Below are 26,311 nucleotides of genomic sequence, written 5' to 3'. Positions count from 1 at the left end.
TAAACTAATGATATAGTAATGTTAAATAATCCAAAGAAGAATGCAATTTGCATTCCAAAATTACAAAATTTATTTGGTTTTTAAAATAAAATTATATTGATTTCCATAATAGTAGGAGAAGTGGGCCCAGTACGGATACCCTTAGCTATTTTGGGCATAACTTTAAAACAACGCGATGAATATTCGAATTCGAAATTTCTATGTGTTCTATAGTCCAATTTCTACAAGGGAATCGACTGGCGCCAGTCAAAGTCACCACAGAAAAAAGTTATCCGCGTTAACGTAACAAGTGCAATTTACAAGATGGCGAAAACATGCTCCCAGTATGGATAATTTTACACTGAGAAAACAGATTAATTGAACCAATTAAAATTTAATTGTTTCAATTCTAATTTTTAATCTATATGTTGCAATTAATTATTTAATTGATTCAAAAAAATAATTATGCTAACTATTTTGTTCAGCTGACTGAAATTTTCGCTTTGAAAGAAGTAAATATATTTTTGAATCAAATAAATATTTTATTGATTGTTCAAATATTAAATAAACATTTAAAAAATAAATAATTATATACATTAAAATTTTCATTTTTCAATTCAATTACTTAATGAATTCAATAAAATATTTAATTTTCCTAATGGTTTCGTAAATCAAAATTAGGTACAGTAAAAAAAAGTTAATGAATCAATAAATCGTTTTTCTCAGTGTAGCTATTTCGGTCGTAACTATTTACTTACCCTCGACAACAATAAAAAATTTTCAAGTGAATTTGTTTCTAACATAGCCCTCTATGATTGGGAATGGTCCCGATTCAATGTCCCGTGAATAGTTAATTCGCGATATCAATATAAAAAGTGCAATTTTCAATCATCGTAAAATAACTTTTCACACTTTTGAAATGCACATTTCCTTATTTTCCTTATAACTTTTGCTGTGATTAATTTAAAATAACGGTGCCGAAGTATGTTCATTAGGCCACAAGTAATATGTACTTCCCCTATATTACACCCCTGGTAGAAATTCGAATATTTAAAATGGGCTAAAAACTATGGAATGCCTATGAGAAATAGCCTAGACAAAAACATATCTTGTGATCAAATACTTTTCCAATCACTCCATTTCAAAGATATTAATAAACTTTAATTGGACATGTTTCAGAATAATGAAAATGATTTTCCAGCTTCTGTACAATCAGTACTATTGACTGATATGCAAATAAAAAAAAAGAAAGTAGAGAAGGCTAAAGAAGAAAACAACAAAGATAGAAAAAAAGTAAAGGTATCACCAGCATATCAATAATATTGGTAGTTGCACTGAAAAACCAGCGGTAGAGAATCTCTACCAAAAAGCAACAATGTAGCATGCAAGAGGGCGCTACTAGTGTACCGTGCGCCAGGCATAATCGCTCTCCGGATTTCAGGATAAAAATTACTCCGGCGCTCCCCACGCGTACTAAGCCAAAAACGAAAAAATGAGTTTAACTTTACAATTTTCATAAAAATAATTTAACTAAAGTTGATTCTAATGTAAACTTCATTATCGATTACAAATTTCTATTCTGTACCAAAATTTCAGCGAGGGTAACCTATTAGGTGCAGTCGTTTATTCACAAAATTAATGCGGAGTCAGTACGCGTGCTGCGAACGTTCCTCTGCGCCATTTCTTCACAGATCTCCGGGGTAATTTTTCAATTATTTATAAGAATGCATACGCCGATGGAGACGGAGCGATTGCTACACCGTAAAAAGAGCATTTCCGCTGCCGCTGGTTTTTAAGTGTAAAGTAAATTTAAATGGTTGCGAAACCACCTATATCTAATTATATTAATAAAATCCTACGCCGCTGCCACCGCTTCCGTTTTAGAAATTTGCCCCCCACCCTTTTGGGTTATAAGATTAGAAATGTGTCAAATTTTTCGTTACTTTTTAACACAGCTATTTAACTTAGGTTCAAAATGACAATTTTTACATTTTTTACATTTTTACATTTTTTACATTTTTACATTTTTTACATTTTTTACATTGTTACATTTTTTACATTTTTACATTTTTTACATTTTTACATTTTTTACATTTTTACATTTTTTACATTTTTACATTTTTTACATTTTTACATTTTTTACATTTTTACATTTTTTACATTTTTACATTTTTTACATTTTTACATTTTTTACATTTTTACATTTTTTACATTTTTACATTTTTTACATTTTTACATTTTTTACATTTTTACATTTTTTACATTTTTACATTTTTTACATTTTTACATTTTTTACATTTTTACATTTTTTACATTTTTACATTTTTTACATTTTTACATTTTTTACATTTTTACATTTTTTACATTTTTACATTTTTTACATTTTTACATTTTTTACATTTTTACATTTTTTACATTTTTTAATTTTTTAACTACTCTAACTTAGATTTATTCTTTCTTAACTATCTTTCCTTGCTATGTTTATGCTTTTCCTCCTCTCCACATAACATTTCATCAGTCGATTTCATCGCGTTTGATAATTCAAAATTTCTTATCTTGTTCTTAAATTCTTTAACTATTTCTATCCTATCTACTACTATATCCTTTATACATTCTTTGGTTTTCATGCACTTACACATTAAATGTTTCCATGCATGGAAGTCCTACTCACATAGGATACATTTCCTTTCCTTTTCTGATAGCCAATACTTATTTGCCCTTTCAACATTGCCGCATCTTATTCTAGCTATCTTTTTAATATATACATTGCGACTTTCTTTTCTTAGATACTTTGGTAACCCTTTATCCACGACAAGTTCTTTATAATCCTTGTTGTACCTAGTCTCTCTAATCTTGCCCAAAATTGTTTGGTGACTGATATCCCTTGCAGGTATCCGTATTTCCTCTTTCACATCTTTTTTTAGATCTCTTAACGTATCCAATTCTGAGCGTTACTTAGGCTTATGTTATTTAAAAAGATTTCCTGGCTTCTCTTCTGATTCTTCTCTACTATTTTTCTTTCTTCCCAACATTGTTTTGTTAACCTTTTATCACTTTGTTTTATTAGCTTTCCCTCATATTTCATCACTTTGATATCCCACTTCATTTTCATTTTCATATTTTCTGTTTCTTTGTAAACAATATATCTGGGTGTACAAAAATCTAGTCCTAGCGTCCATCTACAATAATCTGTTTTTTCTCCTTTTCTAAGTCTTTCACCTTTTTAAGCCCCAAACTTCGACACCGTACTCTATTACACGTTTAACTAAGTATTCGAAAAACATTTTCCTTCTTTTGAAATAATTTCTTCATTTTCTTTCTCCTAGGCTCCACATTTTCTTTGCTGCATAAATTCCTTTCTTCTTTAATTATTTTAAGTTGTCATTGTAATTACACCTGGAGTTGAACATGAAACCTAGGTATTCAAAATTTTCCACTTCTTCTATATTATTAGTCCTGCTATATAAAGGCAGAACAATATCCGGCCAAGTATACATCCTTGCCTGAGTCCTTTCGTTATTCAAAATTCTTCCGGCATACCTTTTGTTGTTCTGATCCTTGTTTTTGTTTCTTCATAGATGCCTTTCAATCTTTCTACTAAATACTAACTTATTCCCATCTCTATCAAAATTTTCCATTGTTTCTCTTTGTTCACTGTGTCAAACGTTGCCTTTAAATCCACAAAAAGTGCATATACTTTCTTTTTCTAATCCTTTGCCATTTTCGATATGTGATCCAAGATATATACATATATATCATCGATGGTTGACCTTTCCTTTCTAAAGCCTGCTTGTCCTTCCGGTAGAAACTTTTTAATTGCTACTTCAGCTTCTTCTAATAACTTCTGTATATATTTTATATGTCATGGCTAATAGTGAAATAACTATATAGTTCTTGGCATCTTCGGCGTCTCCTTTCTTGAAGAGTGGTACTATTACTGTGGTTTTCCAGTCTTCTGGTATTTCCTCTCCATCCCATACTTTACCGATTTTATTTATTAATTTCCCTTTTATCCCATTTCCTCCGTGTATCTATTGATATTCCATCTAGTCCTGTTGCTTTCTTTTTTTTTATATTTTTCCACGCTGTTATTATTTCAATCACATCTATTTCCTCTTCCTTTCCCTTTTCTGCCGGAATTTCTCTTGTTATCTCCACCTTTTTTTCTTCAGTTTCTTCTAGTAGCGTTCTAAAATGATTTTTCCAGTCTTCTTCATTAATATTATTGTCTACGTTTCTTTCTTTATCCTTCCTTTATTCAAATAATTTCACGAAAAAATCACGAAAAAATCACGCGAAAATCATGTGAGATTTTACCAAATTCTCACGTGATTAATACGTGATAATCGCGTAATTTATAATAAAATTTAAAAATATTATTAAAAATGTTGAAATAATATTTATAAATTAAGAAAATGATAAAAAAAAGATAATTAACAATAAATAAAGATCTAATTAAAAAAGAAAAAAATTTCTCTATTCGAGATTTGAATCCAGAACCTTGGCGTGGAAATCCATTGCTCTACCATCTGAGCTATTTGCTTTTTTTGACGGTTAATGTATAATAGCTATTCACATAGATAAAGATATCTTTTTTTTTGCTTATACGGAGAGTTGAAGAAATGCTTAAGGGGGCACACCACCTTTGAAATTAAAATCAAAATTTTTCATTAAAAATTTATAAATACTTATATTAATGAATCAATTTTTTTGAAGTGATAACTTCTTATGGGACGGTGAACCTACAATGTTTGTAACTTCTGGAATGCGTTAGATCGAATGCGTTAAATGGAATGCGTTACAGTGATATCTATAGGTATACTGGTATAGGGCTCTTAGCTCTCGACCCGGCAGGCCCCCTTCTCCGTGCGCAAAGCTAAATATAGATTTACTCTCTTAGAACCTTATACACTCTCTCCGGGCGCAGGGATAAGTATACATATAGATATACTGTTTTCGGACCCCCTTCCTCTCCGAGCAATACCTATAGATTTACTCTCTTATGCATACTATACCGCATTACTTTGCTTACTCTTTCCTTCGCTGTCATTCTCATTCTCTCTGTACTCCTCGTTGGTATATCGCCTTCTACAGACAGTGACACTGTGTATTTGTTATCCAGTGTCATGCGAATTGTTAAATGCATAATTGTGAAAATAATTGAGTCAGCTCTATCGGTACTTCGAGGAAGGTAGCTTACCGATCGGCACAGCTGATTCGAACTCACGCCAATTTCGATTATCGATACAGAAGGATTGCCATACGAGATCGTGTTTGTACGGAATAAATTTTATATAATCACAACCAATATTAACGTAGTAGATGGGCTTGAAACGGTGCAGTTGGAAAATTAGTTTACATTGAAACTAACGATCAAAATGAAATTACACGTTTATGATTTCACTTTCAAGATTCACCAAAAAACTGGACAAAAAATAATACTAAAGCTGCTGCTCACATAACTAAATATAATATCCATCCTCAAGCGGTGCCAATATACCGAAGAACTGCAACTGTTTACTTAAATAATAATAAAACCATTATTGCAAAAAGAAATCATTTCCCGTTAGTATCAGCATGCTACTTTGAAAAAAATACTTCTTTATTTGTAAAAAATTTTATAAGCAAATTACAGATTTTTTTTATCAATTTTTCATTAATTTTAATATAATTATCATGTAACTTTTTTTCTATGAAATTTAAACCAAATCCCCTCATTCATACTATAACTAATGTACTTTTAAACAATATCCTGGAGTTTGAGCACATTTGGGCCATTTGTTCCTTTGGAATCTTACGGTCAGTAAATTATGGACTCCCTACTATACGTAGGTATTATAGGGGTATATAGAAGGTCTAAAACCAGAAAATAAAGGTAATTATGTCTAAGAATAGTAAAAAAATTTGGTTTATTTGTATGAGTATTTATACATTTTTTTAATGAAAAATTTTGATTTTAATTTCAATGGTGATGTGCCCCCTTAATGCGCCACGACAGGAGCCGTGCGAGGCTCCCCGTGTGTGAGACTCTCCTGGCGCAGGGCAACGCCAGGCATACTCACTAAAACTCCACCTCTTTTGCAACCGCTTTTGCATTCCTTGGGGGGGGGGGGGTCGCCTGTCTTAAGCTGTGCTAGCCGTCAAGTAGTCTTGTAAACAACCGTCATAGTTTTTCGCTCGGAGAACTGTCTCCACGTACGCCGTTATCTTATCCCAGTTCTGCTTGCTGTCAAGCATCGTTTCGACTACCGTCTCGGGCGTGAACGCTCCTATCGTCAGCTCCAGTACTTTACGCTTTTCAGCCCAGTGAGGGCAGTCATAAAACAAGTGTCTCACGTCGTCCTGTTCGTCACCGCAGTACTTTCACCCCGGTGTTGCCACCCTGTTCATCGCGAACAGGTAGCTCCTAAAGTATTCGTGCCCGGAGAAAAACTGGGTAAGGTAAAAGTTGACCTCTCCCTATTTCCTGTCCACCCACGGATTTACATGTTTTATAAGGGTCCTAGTCTATTTAACCTTTGGACAATCGGTCCACCTAGTCTGCCAATTGCGCATTGTTATTTCTCTTTCTCCCGTAGCAATCGAGATGCTACTCGACGCTAAGCGAGCCTCATAGATCTGCTTCCGTTTAATCGCAAGGAGATCCACGGGGACTACCCCCGCGATTACCATCGATGCCTCAGCTGGGACCGTCCGGTAGGAGCATGCTATCCTAAGGGCCCCCCTTCGCTGTACCGCCACACCTCTGCTCCATTTAACAGGATAGAGTTAGTGGTCGCTATGAGTAACCGACTAACTGTTGGCCTCGGCCCACGGACGTTAGCCATGAGTCGGCTAAGTTGCGCTATCCTAGTTGTGGCTTTTTTACAGACGCGACCTAGGTGTTCCCTGTAGTTCAGCTTTGTGTCTAGAGTTATTCCTAGATACTTGGCTAATGGTTTCGTCGTTATAGTCTCGCCGCCTACCTTTATAGGTATGATGGTCGATATCCGCTTTCCTGTCAATAGGCTAATTTCGGTTTTATCAAGCACTAAAGTCAATCCGCGGTTCGCCATCCACTATAGCACTCTGCTCATGATCGCGTTTAACTTTGCTTGCGCGATGCTCACATTCTGTGCTGTTATAACCGCGGCTACGTCGTCTGCGTATCCAACGAGCATCACGTCCCCCGGCATTTCGAATTTCAGAAGCCCGTCGTACAAGATACCCCAGAAGTCTGGCCCCAAGATTGAACCCTGCTCAACTCCTGTAGTTATAGGTCTTCTTCTGCGCCCTTCTTTCGTGTCATACTCGATAACCCGATCCCTCAGATAATCTTCCGTAAGACGCATAATGTATCGCGGCATACCTTGAGTTATTGTTATCAAGATAATAGTTAATTGTAACATTAATTAATTTTCTGACTTGAATTTTTTAACTATTCAATAAATATGACTATAGCTCAAAAATTAATTAATGTTACAATTAACTAATTTCTTAATACCAATAAGAGAACCAATTTTAACTAGAAACCTTGAAAAAAATGATATATATATATTATTATGAATAGTTTTTATACGTCAACCGTCAAAGAATACAAATAGCTCAAATGGTAGAGCAATCGATTTCTACGCCAAGGTTCTGGGTTCAAATCTCGAACAGAGAAATTTTTTTCTTTTTTAAGTAGATCTTTATTTATTGTTAATTATCTTTTTTTTATCATTTTCTTAATTTATTAAGAAAATGATAAAAAAAAGATAATTATTTTTCTCTTTGTCCCACCACCTTCTCATTCCTAACCTTCATTTCTTAATTTTGATTTCCTTCTTTGGTACATATTTATTTATTGATTGCTAGTGGAAATAATTGCGTGTGCCATAATATGCTAATATGTGCCAAAGTGTGCTAAAATGTGGCGAAGTGTATCAAAGTGTGCCAAAATGTGCCCATGTGTGCCAAATTATTCAAATTCGAATAAGTGAAACAAGAGCACTATGACACACATTGGCACACTTTTACATACTTTTACACACATTGGCACATGCCAAATATACACATGCTTTACTAAAGTAAATAATACCCCCCCACCCCCCCCCCCCCACCCCGATAACATGATGTCGGTCGAATGACGGCACTGAGACTGCACAGAATGGGCCACGCGTGACGTCCAGGTACCCCTCCTCCTGGACACAGAAATGACGGCATTGTGCTCAGCTCTTAAATTAAGAAAAAACAAAAAATTTAAAACCCTGACGGGGATCGAACCCTGAACCTTTCAGTTAGTAGGCTGGCAACAACATTGATATTCGCCGCTTATTTCGTGTATAGGCGCGAAACCTGCAGGCTGCTATAAATTCGGTAGTTATTAAAGAGTAGTCATAATAATATGATTAGCGAAAATTGACAACGAACAAAGTCCGGTGAATAAATTAAAAAAATCAACCGCCTGAACAATAGAATACATTGAAAAGCCTTATTTTATGAATTGTGCGACCGAAAATTTTCTAAATTTCGCAGCCAACAAAGCCGGCATTCTGCGGGAATTTGGAATTTCGAGCTGATATTCTGCCAGTACTCTGATAGCACTGAATGCTAAAAAATTTTGAACACGGGTCAAAGGCACAATGCCGTCATGTAGCTCCTCAAAATGTCATCATAATGCTGCCATGAGTGCCAACACAGCGTGACTGTAAAATGCCGACATTCTGCCTTCGTTCGTGCCGGTGGCATACAGCCGGTATACATGGCCGTCATTCTGACAAAGTTTCGTGCCGTCGCAATGTGAGCATGCGTGCTGGCACGCTGTGCCGCCTAAATGTCAACATTATGACTTCCCGAATGGCAGGAAAAAAAATTGTTGAAAATTCCAACGAAAGATGTCTTGGGGACGTCACAATGACGGCACGAGCGGCCAGTATGCGTGATCCCAAAATTTCCGGCACGCGATGTTATCGGGATATGTATTTCTATTTTGGCACAGTATGGCACAGTATGGCACAGTATGGCACAGTATAGCACAGTATAGCACAGTATAGCACAGTATGATACAGTATGACATAGTGAGGCACGGTATGGCACAGTGTGGCACAGTATGGCACTCTATATATGGCACAGAATATTGCAGATCAGCATATTTGAAAATAGTTATTGTCTTATTTTGATTATTCATATATATAATATGTATTAATGTGAATGAAGTATAAAATTTCCAATGAGTATTGTCAATTTATTACAATATATTATACATACTTGATAACATAGATATTTACATACTAGTGTACAATCGCGTGATAATTTTGTCGATAACTTCCCGTGATTAACACATAATAATCACGTGACATTCATGTGATAATCATGTGATTTTTTTTTCAGTAGGGAACACATAGCTTTAAAAAAAGATCATATTTGCAGAAATAATTATTCGCAGCATCCCTTTTTATCTGGACCGAATCTGCAGATTACATCTTTTGATATGCGTACAAATACATACAGCATTTGTTATTTCATGTTCACATACAAATAACTTAAAAAAAAGAGCATATCTGCACAAATAATTATTTGCAGCATCCCTTTCACTTAGACCAAATCTGCAGATTACATTTTGTAATATGTATAAATACATGCAGCATTCGTCATTTCATATTCACAAACACATTGCTTTAAAAAGAAGAGCATATCTGCACAAATATTTATTTTCAGCATCCCTTTCATCTGGGCCTAATCTTAAGATCACCTCTGATAATGTATGTAAAATATACATATATATCTATGTGTCGCATTTGATTTATAAAATCATTCAGATTAAAAATACGAGTAAACTTATTCGCCATATTTTTCTGAGAAGATTATTATTCGCAGCATCCGACATATCTGGACCTATCTTACTAAGTTTTATGGTATATGTATACGCATATACATTATTAGTATTTAATTACTAAAAAAATGACATAAATATATATAATTTTATATCTGTATGTAAATATTGCTGATTTATGTGAATTATGTTTCATGACCCGGTCACTATTTGTAAACTATTTTCTATTAAAAAAGATAACTATATCCAATTTCTTTTTCAATGTTCTGCGGTATTATAGTGTATTCATGGTTTTGCCACATATCTATCATGAAATAATTGTTGTTTCGGAATGATTCGTAGTCGTCGAATTGTACAGATGAAATATTTATGTTTTGAGCGCATGAAAATACAAGGTCTGTAAATATTGAGTAATGCATAACATGTAACTTATGAAGTAACGAATGAACACGTTTGGAATGTGTAATTAATTTGGTCTTTTTAAGGACGTGTGCTAAACTGTGCCAAAGTATGCTAAAATATGACAAAGTGTGCCAAAGTGTGCCAAAGTGTTTCTTTTTTTCCGAATTTGAATGCTTTGGCACACTTTTGTCCCTGCTTTTCCTAATTTTTATTTCTCGTAAGACTTAAGGAGCTGTCGGAGGAGCAGCCGAAAAGTGTCGCCGCAACGTCCAAGTGGCGCTGCGGTCAGGTAGCCAAATCCAAATTGAACAACAAAACCGCAGACTTAAGAAAAAAAAATCGCTTTTTACCGCCCTTCCTTTTATCCTAAAGTAATAGTAACTCGTGCTAAACATCGTATTAAGCACATCTTTTCGACGTAGTATTGGAATTACGTTACAGCAACAGAGCAGCCGAACAAGCGGCCATCTTGAATTTATATACAGTCACCGTGCCTTGGTAGGTCGTCACACCGTAATTCTAATACTACGTTGAAAATATACACTTAATATCATGTTTTGCACTAGTTACTATTACTTTAGGATAAAAGGAAGGTCGGTAAAGAGCGATTTTTTTTCTTAAGTACGCGGTTCTGTTACTTGGACGTTGCGGCGACACTTTTCGGCTGCTCCTTCGACAGCCCCTTAATCGCCATTTTTGCATTAAAACTTAATTAAATTTGATTGGATCGATAGGAATCGATTAAATTCTATATAAGAAATAATAATTAAAATAAACAGATAAAAAACAGCAATTAAAATCCATAGCTTTTTTTCTTGATTTTAATCGATTCCCATTGACCGTATCGAATTTAATCGATTTTTATAGCAAAAATTGCAATTAAGACTTACCATTATAATCGATAAGAGATCTTATCGATTTTTAGGGACTTTTTTTAGCCGGGTAGATAAAATTTTCATTTCTACATGCCGCTTACTTGCCTAGCCTAACTCTCGCGCAATAGACTACAGCTTTTAGCTGTTTAAGTCTGTACTGCAATCAATCAGAACGAGTTGAACGCAGAACACGACACTTCAACTGGGCTGGTGCCTGGTATGCGAGAGCACTGCAGCCATCAGCCGTTTTCCTTATCCTGTTCGTTCTCCTGTATATCAATAGTCTTCATGAATCATAACATCGTAAACAGTAATACAAAGCGTGTAATATGTATATGTACAATTCAATCAATTTGTTGCTGTTGCTAACCTAGTCTTAAGGAATTTCTACATGATGATAATATTTTGTATATATTTATAAGTAAACTAAAAATATAAAAAAATAAGCAAACTATTTATTAAATTATAAATAATAATTTCAAATTTTTGATTCTTAGAATTTGAAAAAGATTTTAAAATGTCTTGAGTTTACACTGTGTAATCCAATAACTATGTCAGTTACATAAATTCTTTTTGGACAAAAAATAACAAAATATGTTTAAAATAAACAGTCAATGTATTTTTATTCCTTATTGCACTATTATAAAAATAGCGTTGCATTCTCCAGCTTGTCTGCCAATTATTTATTTGTCATAAATAGAGATTAAATCTCAAATTTTTTTTATTCAAATATTTAGTACATTTAAGAACAGGATTAATTCAAAACCAACTAAATGGTTGGCATAGATTTTTGTAAAGTTACAAGTTATAAGTTTCAATCGTATAACTGCAATGTCCAATTTATCTTTAATTCTTGATAAAACAAATAAGTTTTTAGAACAGTTAGTAAATAAAAGAAATAAGATTGTAAGAAAATAAAAAAAAATAGAAATATAATTATGACAAGTGTACCGCAAATGTCCAGTGGACTTAGTAAATTAAAAAAAAAACACTTTCGTGTCAAACATCAAAAAGCTAAAGTCTTTCGAGCTAATGAGCCATTGCTTAGTGTGTTTATGTGGGGTGTCAATCATACTGTGAGTTTCATTTATCAATATAAAAACATTATTCATAGTGTCATATAATTTCTAATTTTGCATTCAATAATGAATTTTGGTATAACAAATAATACTATGAAATTGTGACTTATCTTTTACAAGTAGTTTATTCATCTTAAACAAAATTTTATTGATATTGTTCTCAAGTCAACATGGAAGAAACTTAGCACTCTAGCCATACTTTAGATACTCAAGTAGCACCAAAATTGTGGTAGAAAAATTTTTTAATTGCAAAAACTAATTTAAAAAATCAATAACAACTGAAAGTTATTAAGAATCCATAAGCATTAATAAATCATAAAAACCAATGAAATAATAAATAACCTAGGTGGAAATAATCTCATGCATATAATTAAAAAAACTTTTATTGGATTTAAATAACAATTTATAAAGTGTGAAATTTGGACTCTACCCTAGTGGAAATAATTGGGTGTGCCAAAGTATGCTAAAGTGTGTCAAAGTGTGCCAAAGTGTGCCAAAGTGTGCCATACTGTGCCAAAGTGTGCCAAAGTGTTCAAATTCGGAAATTTGCTGCATTTTGGCACACATGGGTTTTTCGGAAACAAACATCTCTTTTTTGACAAAGTATGGCACAGTATAGCACAGTTTGGCACGGTATGGCACAGCATGGCACACTTTATTACACTTTAGGCACACTATGGCACATTTTGGCACACTTTGGCACACTTCGGTACAGTGAGATATATCCTGCTGCCTGCGCGCCAAAACATTGCCACTGCATGATGCCGTCATGTCGACGGCACACGTAGAGCTTGAAGTCCCAGTTATAGAACGTAACAATAAATAATTTAATAAAAAAAAAAAAAAAAAATTCTAGCGTCGGTAAGACTTAAACCGTAAGCTGAAGGTCTACCACTGAGCCACAAGTACTCGTTACAGTTAATACAAAAATTTAAACTCATGTACTTCAAGCAGCTTTAGATACTTTTACAATATTAATTAACAATTGCCCGTAATTGCCTTAAAGCTGGTGTCCGCCGTAAATGTTGGAAAAACATGCCTCAACAGAGGAATCCGTCGGGAATACAAGTTTTCCAGATTTCGTGCAAAAATTGTCTAAGTCCTCAATTTCCGAAAAACCCATGTGTGTCAAAATGTGCCAAAGTGTGCCAGAGTGTGCCAAAGTGTGCCAGAGTGTGCCAAAGTATACCAAGGTATGCCAAAGTGTAATAAATTTCCGAATTTGAACACTTTGGAACATTATGGCACACTGTGGCACACTTTGGCACACTTTGGCACACTTTGGCACACTTTGGCACACTTTGGCATACTTTGGCACACTTTGGCACACTTTGACACACTTTGACACACTTTGGCACACAATCCATTTCCACTAGGGTAGTAATAGTTTATAACACTTATTAATGTTTGAAAGCCTTGATTATTTGGTTTTTAATTTTATAAATGTTTTTAAGCCATATTAGGTTTTATTAGTTTTTTTTAGTGTAATAAATTGATTACAAAAGTTTTTAACTTTTATTAGCCATTTTAGATAAATCAATTTCCCTTGGGTTATTAAAAATGTTGAAACTCTTGACTATGAAATTTAATATCAACAACTGTGTGCAGGAATGTAGGAAATAAATATTAAATTTTCAATTTTTTCTTAATTTAAAAAGTTTTTTAACCTTTTAAGAGTATGTGATAATTGTTTGTTGTTATATAGGTTACCATGGACACAGGTTTTGTTAATTTGATAAGTAAAAAATTTTATTTTATGATATTGCCATCTTTACTTTGCGCTGTAGTTTTCATTATTTGCAAAAATTATGCATAATTACACAAAACTAAGACTTGGCTAAAATTTTTGAGGTTAGCTAAAATACTCAAACCTATCAGCATGTCACAGACTCCCCCTTAAAAGTTTTTAAACTATTAAAAGTTTTAATATTTGTTAACATTCAAATTTCGAAATATTTTAAATTTGGCACAGTATCTTCTGCTGGATTAGCACACTGACGCCTTTTTTAGATTATTTTGCATGAAAATGTGAGTTTTGAAATTTCAATAAATACAAAGTTATAGCCATGTGAAATAAACATAAATGTGACAAAATGTGAAATACTGTGTAAGAAATCTTATGAAATTTTTAATGAATGAAAAATTCATTAGCATTATAAGGCAATTATACGTAAAACTTTGTTGAATTTTGGTACATTTGCATAGGTTTCCATACGTTTCCGTACAATTTTGTTGGGATTTGAACATTTTTTAAAGGTGTAAAAGATGCGTTATTTTGTCACGCTTTTACACTATCCATTGGGCAACGGCTGTCTGATTTTAAAACTCGTACAAAAATATAATAAATCATCAATGTCTGTTCAAATAATTTATTAAAATGACTATTATTAATAAACAAGCATTAGATCGAACAATAATATGATTTTGACATCGTAGAATTAGATTTTAAGTGAGTATAAACTTTCATTAAATTTCGGGGTTATGTAAAAAGGTGTATGCACGAGTCTTCTTTTCTTTCTTTTTTGTGTTTTTGTGGCACCACTATGTGTACGGCCATCAACAGACGGTAATTTTATGAGTGATCGGCAACAGTATACAGGACGTTGGTAGGTGTCTATATATTCGCTGCGCTTCATGGTCGTGCGATGCTGGTCAAGCGAAACCCACAGCTGCTTACTGACGTCTCAGATATTTTCGGCAGCTGTATTTGGGCGCTTACGTCCTACATTAAGCACAACCTCGCAGTCGGAGAACTTTCTTACCCACTAAGCCAAGGTAGGCTTCGTATGCACGAGTCGCCACGAGTGAAGTGCGCATGCGCGGCATCAGCTATAGAGTACATGTTTGCTAAATACACACAGTGCAGGCTTCTAAATTCTAATAGTTCAATTTGGTTGGGCAGCGGTTGTCAAACGCCGTTGTCCAACCGTTGGTGAATGGTCTATCATGGTTGGTCTATTTTCTACCAGTGTATGTACGGAAAAGTACACGAACGTATGAATAAAATAAATATTTAATACTCAAAATTTTACGGGTAATTTGCAGAAATTTTCAACATACACTTAACCTTCATTTCTTGATGCTATAATTAACTTAATTCGTGGTAATCTGATCTTTCCTATAACTAACCAGTATAAAAACTTAGCGCTTGCGAAAAGGAAAAACCAGACGCCACCTACGGGTTGGTCTGCAACGATCATTACTTTTCTTAGTTTACTACATTTTCACACGTTTAGCTACGCTTGCGTACGTTTGGGTACTTTTCTGTATAATGCTGCACAAAATATTCGAATCTCAGCCAAAACGTACGCGAACGTACGTGAACATACGGCATCGTACAAAAATCTACAGCAGCGTTCCGTAATAAAACAAAAACGTACGATTTGAATTTCCATTCGGGTGGTTACAAAAAAATTGTGAGAAATCGTGCAACAATTCTAATAGTTTGACAACACCGGCTCACAAAGAAAACAAAAATATCTGATCCCGGCACATGACACATATATTATTATGTATTTTGACCCGAAAAATACGAATCTGATGTCAGATTTCATCCATCATACTTCATTTTTTTTTCAATCACGAAAATTAGTCAAAAAAATAGAAAAATCAGCTTTTTTTATGAGTTTTGCGCTGTTTATCATGCTTTAAGTCGAACTTTCTATTTAACAGACATTTTTAATATAATTTGAGTCACTGAATACAAATCTGATGTCAAATTTGATTCAAGGCCCATACGCTCTTCTTTAAAAATGTAAAATAAAGTAAATACTGGAAAATGTTATAAATAACGGGTTTTGGGCTATACTGCATTTTGTCTTTCAGCAATCGTAGCTCTCTATCGGTTGGCAACTCCGCTGCTGGAGAGTATAGGATTATGGAGGTGTACTCCAAAAACACTGAGGAAGGAGCGGTGCACCGTATGAGGGAAAAATGACGAGACACTTGATTAGCCTAACACTAAAAGCACTTATATTTATTGATTGACCTTTATGTACAATAGACGCCTCGTGGCCAGAGCTGTATCGGAGATGCGCTCTGGGCAAGGGTCCGAAAGAATCTGTGTCTGGTTTAACTTGAGAGCCCGTCGGGATTAACTCGCGGCGCTAGCGTCTGCTTGCGCGGGCGATGGTGACCTTCCTCGGCCGGTGTGGTTGCTCGCTGCTGTCCTGGCGGGACGACCGGAGGCGCCATAGTCACTCCCCTCCCAGTACCTGACCTATTGGGCAGGGAAGATGAATGCGACCCTGGAGGTGTATCGGTGTGCGGCTTCTGGGGAACTGTTGGTTGAAAGGCCACGGCGCACGGCGCTGAGGCGGTCTACGTGGAGCCTGCCTTATCTACGGGGACAAAGCCTGGCTTGAGCATCTGGGTGTTGACGGTCTTAAGTTCGCCGTTGACGTCGATCAGGTAGCGCTTGTCGTCGATGCGCTGTAGTACGCGGTGTGGACCTGTATAAGGCGGAGTTAGAGGTGGCTTAACTGCGTCGACCCGCTTGAAAACATGGGAGCATGTGTCTAGATCTCTGCGATCAAAAATTTTGAACTTGATGTGGTGGGACGTGGGGATGGGCTTTAGGAGGCGGAAGTGACGGCGGAGGTTTTGGACGAAGGTATGAACATCTCGTGTCTTGAGTCGTGAGAAAATCGCCGGGAATCCGAACCGTCGTTCCGAAGAGTAGCTCTGATGGAGATGCGTGAAGGTCCTCTTTATAAGTTCTTCTCAGGCCCAGGAGGACTGAGGGCAGTAGTTGGACCCAGATCAGCTCAGGGGAGGCTGCCCTGCACATCAGGGCGGCTTTCAGTGAGCGGTGGATTTTTGCTCGTTGACAAGGTATGTACTCTCGAGACCACTGGAGTGCGTTTTTACGGATACCAGGTCAGACAAATTTTTCCTTTAGCAGTTTGGACGAGACGCGACCGCTGGGGTGCGACAGGCCGTGCACGACGTCGAAAGCTCTCCGGCGAAGCTCCTTTGGTATGTAGGGCTGGATGCGGCCTGTGGACGTCTCGCACAATATGCGGTGACCGTCGATGACGAGTGGCTGCAGGTAGAGAGATGAGGTGTTCGCCTCGAGGTCTGCGGTGCTGTTTTCTCGTTGCAGGGCTTCTTGGATGGTCTGAGAGTCGAGGAGTGAAGGCATGTCCACTGCTTCGATGCGCGAGAGAGGGAGGGGGGAGGCTTTCTTCGGACGTTGAGACAGAGCATAGACGAGAGGCTTGTGGTTGGTTCTGACCACGAATTCGCGACCTTCGAGAATGTGGTCGAAATGCTTCAAAGTGGCGAAAATCGCGAGCAACTCACGGTCATATGGACTGTATTTTGTTTCTGACGGAGAAAGTTTCCTGGAGAAGAACCCTATGGGCCTCTAGTTGTTGTCCTCGTATTGTTCTAAGCAGGCGCCGAGAGCTGTCAAAGAAGCATCTGTGGTGAGCATGAGCGGTGATGTTGGGGACAAAAACCTGGAGCGCGTGGCTGTCGCGAAGCTGTCTTTCGTCTGCTCGAAGGCTCGTATTCCTTGCACGGTCCACTGGATCTTCGACTTGATCTTTGACTTGTCCTTCTTGGCGTTGCGGAGAGTTTAGTTTGTCAGAGGTGCTTGAAGTTCGGCTGATGCGGAATGCAAGAGCGAAAATTGTTTGCTATGCCGAGGAAGCGGCGTAGGTCTTCGATAGTTTCTGGTCGAGGCCACTTGACTATGGCTTCGGTCGAGAAGTGGGTGGACAAAAACCTTCGGCGTTGACTTCGTAGCCCAGGAACTTGATCTGCTCGCTGGCGAATTGGTATTTATGCGAGTTGATCGTCAGTCTGTTGTCTGTTATGATGCTGAGTATTGAGCGGAGGTGCTTTAAGTGCTTTTGCCTGGACTGGGAGGCGATGATGATGTCGTCGAAATACGCTTTTACAAACGCAGCAAGCTGTCCATATACCGCTGGAAAGTCCGGGAGGCGTTCCTGAGACCTGGTGGCATGCCGACGAATTCAAAGAGGCCGAATGGTATTGCGTTGGCTGTTTTCGGGATATTCTCGGGGCCACCGGAATCTGGTTGTATGCCCGCTCCAGGTCGATTACGGAGAAAAATTTGGAATCGTAGAGTTCGTGCAGAATGTCTTCTATCCTGGGCATGGTGTACCGGTCCGGTACCGTGATATCGTTGACCCCTCTGTAGTCGCCTGTGCCTCTCCAGCTGCCGTCTTTCTTGCGAACCATCTGTAGGGGGCTTGCCCAGTTGCTGCTTCAAGTCCGGGCGTAACCGCTGAACATCATAAGGTTGAACAAATCTTTTGCAGCTTGCAGCTTCTCGCCTTTCAACCGGCGTGCGCGGTGGTGTATAGGCGGACCGGTGGTGACGATGTGGTGCATGACGGGTGCCGAAAGGCCGGAGCCGGGCACCGTCGACGTCTCTGCGAGCTTCTGAAAATTGTTAATCAGGTAGAGACTGCGGGATCGTTGGAGCCACGAGCATTTGGTGCGATAGAAGAGATGCTTGGTGTTACTGGTCGGTGCATGATTCCTTCGGTTCCCAATTCGGTCGTGCTGTCGCGAATTCTGCCGTAGGTCTTGATTGTCGACCCGTTGGCTGCTAAGAGCTCGAGCTCTCCTGGAGGTGGTTTGTGGCGGAGCGATGAGACGGAGAGACACGACACGATGAATTCTGAATCGATCAGGAATTTGGTGCCGGTTTCCCTGTCGAATATATGCAATCTGCGCTCCCTGGGCACCTGGTTGTCGAGATTGGAGTTGACGAGGACGTTGCTACCGCCTGTCTCTTCAACAGATGGCAGCCCTAGACGTTTCCCTGGTTCTGCTGTGTAGTCTTGAAGTTGCAGGGCTGGAGGCATCTCTGAGCTGCGGCTCCAAAACGGATATGGTAGCGACAGAGGCCATTGGTTGGCCTGCGTGGACTGTTGGATCTGCCTCTCTGTCAGTTGTCTCTGCTGTTTGGACCTCCTCCAGCGAAACTGACGGCTGAGAGCTTGCCGAGGATCTTGTTGGATGTTGAGATGAGATGCGCGAGAAGAATTTTTATCTGTGCGTTGTCGGACTCTGTGCACTGCGTCTACTTGAGATCCTTGGTACGCTGAGGGAAAGAGAGAGAGCAGTAGCCATGGCTCCAAGCTGGATGAGAGACTCCATGAGCTGGACAGCTGCTGTTAGAAGGTCGTCGATCTTGTTCGTCTTGAATATATTAAGCACGTTCTGAGTGTTGATTGGTAGCAGTGCCAACCATTTGACACGAAGGATATCCTCGGAGGCTCTGTCACCTGACTGAGTTTTCATCTGCTGATACAGTTGCGAAGGCTTCTTGTCCCCGAGATCCAGCTCATTGAGTAGCTTCTGTAGATGGCGATCAGGCGAGTCGGAGTAGCGCTCGAGGGTTCGCTTCTTTATTGCGTCGTACTTGTCGGCTTTGGGAGTTGATGCTAAAAGGTCAGCTACTTCTACTAGGGCGTCGGCATCCAGTGCAGCTACAACAAGATGAAATTTTGAGTCGTCTTGTCGGGCACGATTATACTGGAAGAGAGACTCGATTTGGTAAAACCAAAGCTGCGGTTGTGTTTATTGTGATCGGCGTTGGCTTACCCAGCTAATGGCGCCGCGATATTGGCGGGAGAATTTTGGAGCGAAACGCGTTTACCTCTGACGATGGATGTGCGCCGAGTCGCTCTGGGGGCGGAAAAACCGCCTCTGGCTTCTGCGTTGAGCGATGAGATTGCTGAGAAAGGAGTCGATGTTCTTGGAGTCGCCGATGCGAGCAGTGTACTCGGAAGAGCCAATGGAGCGTTTGATGAAGGACGGAGAGGCTGGTTGCTCCGTTCTGTGTCGTATCACGGGTCCGGAAGAATCTGAGTCTGGTTTAACTTGAGGGCTCGTCGGGATCAACTCACGGCGCTAGCGTCTGCTTGCGCGGGCGACGGCGTCTCTCCTCGGCCGCTGTGTTTACTCGCTGCTGTCCTTGCGGGACAACCGGAGGCGCCATAGGATTACAAGAAGAAGAGATAGGCCGTTTCGTATGTGTACTAAAGACAATTTATCATTCATTTGTCTACGTAATTTACGTACTTCAAAATCTCCACAGACGTAACAAAAAATGTCTTTAACACACATGCAAAACGGTTTATCTCTTCTTCTTGTAATCCTAAACTAAACTCTCCAGCGGCCAAGTTGCCAACCAATAGAGAGCTACGGTCGCTAGATGACGACGACTGCGTGACTGCTTTCCCACCCTGACTAGCCGCTGATACTGGGTCTCCTAATCCCTGCATCATAAGTGAATCTTTTTTAGGTGTTCCTGCCATAACTTTCAAGAGTCTTCTTGTAGTAAGTATCTTCGTATCAGCTAAGTTGCCAACAGATAGAGATCAGCGATTGCACGCAATAATCACGCGAGAAACTTTTTACTGACATTTTTTTTTATGTATCGTGCAATAATCGCGCGAGATATTGGTCGAAAACCTTACGCGATCTTCGCGCAAGTTACGCGCGATTGTCACGCGATCATCATGCGATTTTTTTTTCAGTAAGGGTGTCGGTAGCTATCTTTATATTTCCAACATTCCCTCCAGGTATCTTTCGATGTCCTTGATAGAATCTCTCAGAACTCGACCCGTTGCAGTGTTAGTCGTCTGTCTTTCATTGCGCCTTTGCTATATATGGATAAACTTGTGGATAAACTATCTGTGACAGATAACTCACATTAGATGATTTATTATGGCTGTCAAAAGGCACAGGTTTTGTAACAATGTTAGTTCATTGCTTCATTGACTCAATCTATTGTATTATTATTAAACCCCTTGCGGCGAATTGCTTAACATAATCACTGTGTACCTCTGTCATGTGTTTTTATTTGTTACTTCCGGAATCACTGTCAGTGGTAAAAACATTTCTATTGATTCTCTACCGGCTTCACCTAATGCCACATATTCAGCCTGGCATGTTGACAGATCCACATAAGGTTGCCTATGGGTTTTCCACGCAATCCTGTCTCCGTAGAGCATTACAGCATATCCACTTGTAGTAAACGAGTGTTTGCAATCAGCAAAGCTTGCATTTGAATAAGCTTCCATATCTGTTAAGACGGTAAGTTTCCCGCCTTAATCTTTACAGAATCTTGGAGAAGGTGTTGAAATGAGCAGACGTATATTTAGTAAAAAAATAAGACTCTAAGTAGATTTATTTAATAGGAACTCTAAATATTAGGAAATACAATAACTCTCGATCTCTCTCCGAACTCTCTAAGCGGTATGGCTTGTTTGAGTGCCGAGCGGTTTCTGACATGGTGTCTAAACCCAAGCGTCCCTCTCGCTTCGCCAAGCATTGTGGCGGTTCAGCGGTGGCGCTTCGGAGCTGCCGGCGGTCAAGTGGGGAGACCGCTCTAGTGGTACTCAGTCCTCGGCGCCAAGAGCTGCTTCCTCCGATTACCTCAGTGGTGGGTAGAGTGAGCCCCCACATACCTTTACTTAGTCTTTTATAAGTTATTTCCCTACTAAAAAAAGTCGCGCTATCACTTAATTGCGTTAATTTATCGAACTTTTTTCGACGTGATTAGTCGCACGATTAATCGCGTGACTAATCGCGCGATCCATCCAAAACAAATTTTGAAATAAAATTAATTAGTTTAAAATAAAAACTTGGGTATTACCATACGGATGGTAACCTATACTGGCCACTCCGCTAACTAATTTTGCATTTTAAACAATTTTATTAAAAAATTTATTTTAGATGAATCGCGCGATTAGTTACGCGATTGATCGTGCGACTAATCGCGTCGATAAAGCTTCGATAAATTAACGCGAATAATCGCGCGATTTTTTTTCAGTAGGGTTGCCAGTTTGGGCGGCGTAGAAATGCAGCTTTTACATCCAATTGGCATATTACGTAATTGTGTTTGTAGGCTATTGCCAACACTGCTTTGTCTAAAGCAAGGTGTGAAACCGATGCATACGGTTGGCATAAGTCATATTAATTCGAGTCTTTAAATCCTCTTGCTTTGTATTCAGGATACTTAGTTCCCTTGTCCTTACATTTCTCGTTTCAGTACCCACCTCGAGTCTAAAATGTTTGTCTTCTTGTTTTTGTTACTTTGTCTGTCCACTATTACAAAAACATGATTTTTAAGGGGATATAACTTTTAAAATCTGAAAAAAAATTTATGAGGAAAAATTGCAAAATTAAAGTAAATTATGAAATTTTTTTAGTGATATTTGGTAATAAAACAGTTAATTTTACTGTGCTAAATCATTAATTACTCCTACTTACTCATTGTGGCACTCGGTGTAATGTTTTGTGCATTTTTTCACTGTCTGTAGGTGTTGGGATCAGGTAGGGTGAGTCTCGTAAATAATCAAAATGCAAAAGGTCTCGTGAAAAAAGTAATTTATTAAACTTCGGGAAAGTACGAGCGCTCTCTCGGAGGGCTAAGCGACGAACTCACGCGCCGAGTCGAGCGGCGCAGCTCGGCGAGCTTGCGCATGAGTAGAACGTGGGAGAGTTCCAAGTGGTCATCTCTAGCTTCAACACTCCCTCTCACTTGAGGACCTCCCACTCAGTTCCAGGGCTCCTCTGTTATGGATGGCTCTGCAACTTCTGCCTCGCCATCGGTCTCTTCAGGAAACTCTAAAATGAACACAAAATCTATTAATTATATGTTAAAAATGATTTTCAATAGTTCATAATGTAATTGCTTGGGTAAAGCCTTTGTAAATATGTCAGCTAATTGACTCTTTGATTTGATCCATTCTATCTTAATGTAATTCTTATTTACACATTCTTTTACATAATGTTCCCTTCTTTCGACCATGTGTCTTAACCGATTACCACCATTTACTTTAGCGCAAGAAATGGCTGCCATGTTGTCGCAGCACAATGTCAGTGGATATAAGTTTCGCTCTAGCATAATTGCTACTGAGTTATGTAAGGACATACACTCCTGACAGGTTTCGCTCATGGCGACATACTCTGATTGACAAGTGGACAAAGCAACGCTCTGCTGCTTGTGCGTTCTCCACGCCACTGTGTTACCGAACAGTCGAATAACGTAGCCACACGTGGTCAGAGAACTTTTACAGTCTGCTAAGCTAGCGTCAGAGTAAGTTATCAGCCCCTCATCGGTTCGATTGAATGTTAACTCATAGTTTCGTGTTCCTGACAAGTATTGAAATACTCTCTTAACCATATTCTATTCCTGTATAGTAGGGTTCACCTGATGCCTACTAAGTACATTTACCGCATACGAAATGTCTGGCCTCGTTGCGTTTGCCAAATAAAGTAGAGATCCGACAGCTTCTCTGTACAGTTTATTAGGAATTTGCTCTTTTCCTGATTCAGCCAGTGTATTCTCAGTTTCCTCCCTCTCTTTTCTATCATGGCTAACAACCTCAAGTTGCCTCATTGGTGTACTAAGCGGCCTGCAGCTTTCAAAGCCAAATCTACTCAACATGAATATAGTCTCATATAGGCTCAACTTGATAACTCGCTTGGTTTGATCTCTTTCTATTTTGATCCCTAAAAATTCTTTGGGGGTACCGAGATCTTTGATTTTAAATTCAGCAATTAAATTTTGGCTCAACTTGTTCAAGACTTCGTTGTTTGAACTAGCTAACAGTATGTCGTCAACATACAATACAACAAGGATTGTATCTACACCTGAGTGTTTAATGTATAAGTACGGATCTATATCATTTGATGTAAAGCCTAGCTTAGTCATTACGCTTGAAAATTTATCATTCCACTTCTTGGGACTTATCTTTAATCCATAAAGTGACTTGTTTAGTTTCCATAGAAATCTTTTTCTGGTATCACTGGTAATCTGTACTCCCTCCAGAACTTCCATATAAATGTCCTCTGAAAGGTCACCGTACAAGAACGCAGTTTCAACATCGAGTTGTCTAATCGTGTAATTTAATTTATTCGCTATCGAGAAGAAAGCTCTTATCAGTGACATCCTGGATACTGGAGCGTATGTTTCACGTAAGTCATACACATTTTTATCTTTAAAACCTCGAATAACTAATCGACCTTTGAATTTAGTTTCGCCCTGTTCATTTGTTTTTCGCTTAAAGACCCATCTGGAGTCGATTATATTTGGTCCTAAGTTAATCATAGATACTTTAGATCTTTCTACTACAGTGTATACTTGTTTTTCTTTAATAGAATCTAGGTCTGATTTAATTGCTCCCAACCAGTGTTCTCTCTCTGGAGAGTTTACAGCCTGTTTAAACGTTTATGGGTCACCTAAGATTTTAGCTAGAAGAGCATGATATTTAAGATCGCTAAATTCTCTATCAAAATCAAATTCTTGTATCTCAGGATCTTCAGTTAAAAAGAACATTGCTACGGGATTCTTTTTCGGTCTACCTCTTTTCGATTTTATTTCAACTACTGTCTCTCTTTCTCAGTCTCGGAGTCTGATTCCTTTTCAAATTTTAATTCTGATTGATCGTTTTCTATACTTTTACTTTGAAAGTCTTTATACGTTAAATTTTCTACAAACCTAACATGTTTACAATCATATAATTTATTTTCGCTCGGTACAAGTATCATGTTTCCTGTACTCAGATATCCAATTAAAAATCCCTGCTTTGCTTGAGGCGAAAACTTGGTTTCTGTGCTGCGGGCTATCTTAAAATATGCTGCGCATAAAACGCTTGACCTGACTCACGCATTCAGACTGATTTGATAAGATTTTACTCAAAGGTGCCACCATGTCTACTGACTTGTGTGATGTCCTATTATAAATATAGACAGCTGTTTTAATAGCTAGATCCCAATACGAATGCGGTAAGCCAGAGTCCAGCATCATGACTTTTACTTTATTCTCTAGCGTTCGATTAAACCTTTCAGCAACACCGTTGTATTGTGGTGTATCTGGACAAGCCAGTTGCAATTCTGCACCGTATTTTCCTAAGACCTCTCTAGTAGCCTGACAAACAAACTCCGTCCCCCTGTCGCATCTTAGATAATAGAATTTTTCATCTTGTATGGTCTTATCTTTGTTTATATTTTCAATATTTATTAATTTATCATTTTGCTTGGCTAACACAAGTAAATATTTCTTAGATACATGTCCTAGTCTGATATGCCATAACATGGCTTCTGAAATTTCCTCTCTAGGTTTATTGTGATTTTTATTCACATCTATTTTATCGACCTGACTAGTCTCTGTTTTGTGTGTGTTTTCTGTTACTAGATGTTTGTAAAAAATCTGTTTCCACATCATTAGGTTCCCTAGTCTTGTCTACACTGGACCTGCCCGATACTGATTTGTTTACATCGGAGTCGTTTATTTTGACAGAGTTCTTTTTACTTCTTGTGTTATACATGATTTTAGGATTAGTTTTAGTTGCTGTATCTTTACTTAAAACCAATTTAATAATCCAAAATGGTTTCTTGTACTCTCTTGTCAAAATGCTTTTATCTAGTTCTGGATTATAAATATCAATGATTTTGTTATTCAAGTAAATCTCAAGTCCCCGATCTACGAAACGTCTCAACGATAACAGATTGTATGACAGATTTTTTGAATACAAAATGTTGTTTAAGGTAAAGGTATTATTATCCTCTGTAACAACTTCAGTTGACCCACTATCGTCAGTCCTAAAAGTGCTATCTTTGTTCGCACAATCTACCTTAGTAATCGCTCGAGAGTCAAATTTGTCGAAGTACAACTTTGATCTGCTCAAATGCTCGGTCGCATCTGAGTCCGCTATAAATTCTAGCAATTCTTTATTACCGCAGTTCGCTTTGTTACCTTGGTATTCCTCGGCAATGGCTTGGAGCGATGTCCCCTGCTGAAGCCTAGAGTAGCCTACACCCCTCTGTGGTCCGCCACGTCCACGGCCTCTGCCTCGGGTTGATGCGCCTCTGGCGCCTCTCGCTCCACGGTTGGCAGGAGCCACTGAGGCTCGGCCAGACGCTGCCATCTTAGATGTCCGGCCTCTGCTCGCAGTAGACCGGCTCCCTTGGCCTGTCCACCTCCCTCTCTTTGAGGGTGGGCCGTAGCTGGTCGCAGTTGCCTGTCCCTTCTCCGCATCTGCTTTACGCTTGTTGCACTCGTGTGCAAGATGAGTACCGAGTTTGAGGCAGTAATAACACTGCCTCAAGCCTTCGTTGGGACAGTTGGTCTTGGTGTGACCCTCCATTCCACAACCTCTGCAGATCAGCCGGCCAGTGCCTTGACTTGA

The 26,311-nt window shown here is 38.4% G+C and overlaps 1 protein-coding gene across 1 annotated transcript in view; it reads left to right on the top strand.

Annotated features, from left to right (window-relative positions):
* Positions 1-10,329: 10,329 nt before the first annotated feature.
* Positions 10,330-26,311, top strand: part of LOC100116347 (phosphatidylinositol 5-phosphate 4-kinase type-2 alpha) — a 246,197-nt gene continuing 230,215 nt past the window's right edge. Inside the window, exon 1 of the mRNA XM_031932831.2 lies at positions 10,330-12,125. Coding sequence (XP_031788691.1) covers positions 11,988-12,125 — 138 coding nt within the window. The 5' untranslated portion in view covers positions 10,330-11,987. The remainder of the gene's footprint in view (positions 12,126-26,311) is intronic.

This window comes from Nasonia vitripennis (genome assembly GCF_009193385.2).
Source record: "Nasonia vitripennis strain AsymCx chromosome 5 unlocalized genomic scaffold, Nvit_psr_1.1 chr5_random0002, whole genome shotgun sequence".
Taxonomy (NCBI): domain Eukaryota; kingdom Metazoa; phylum Arthropoda; class Insecta; order Hymenoptera; family Pteromalidae; genus Nasonia; species Nasonia vitripennis.
This window is presented reverse-complemented; position numbering and strand designations above follow the sequence as displayed.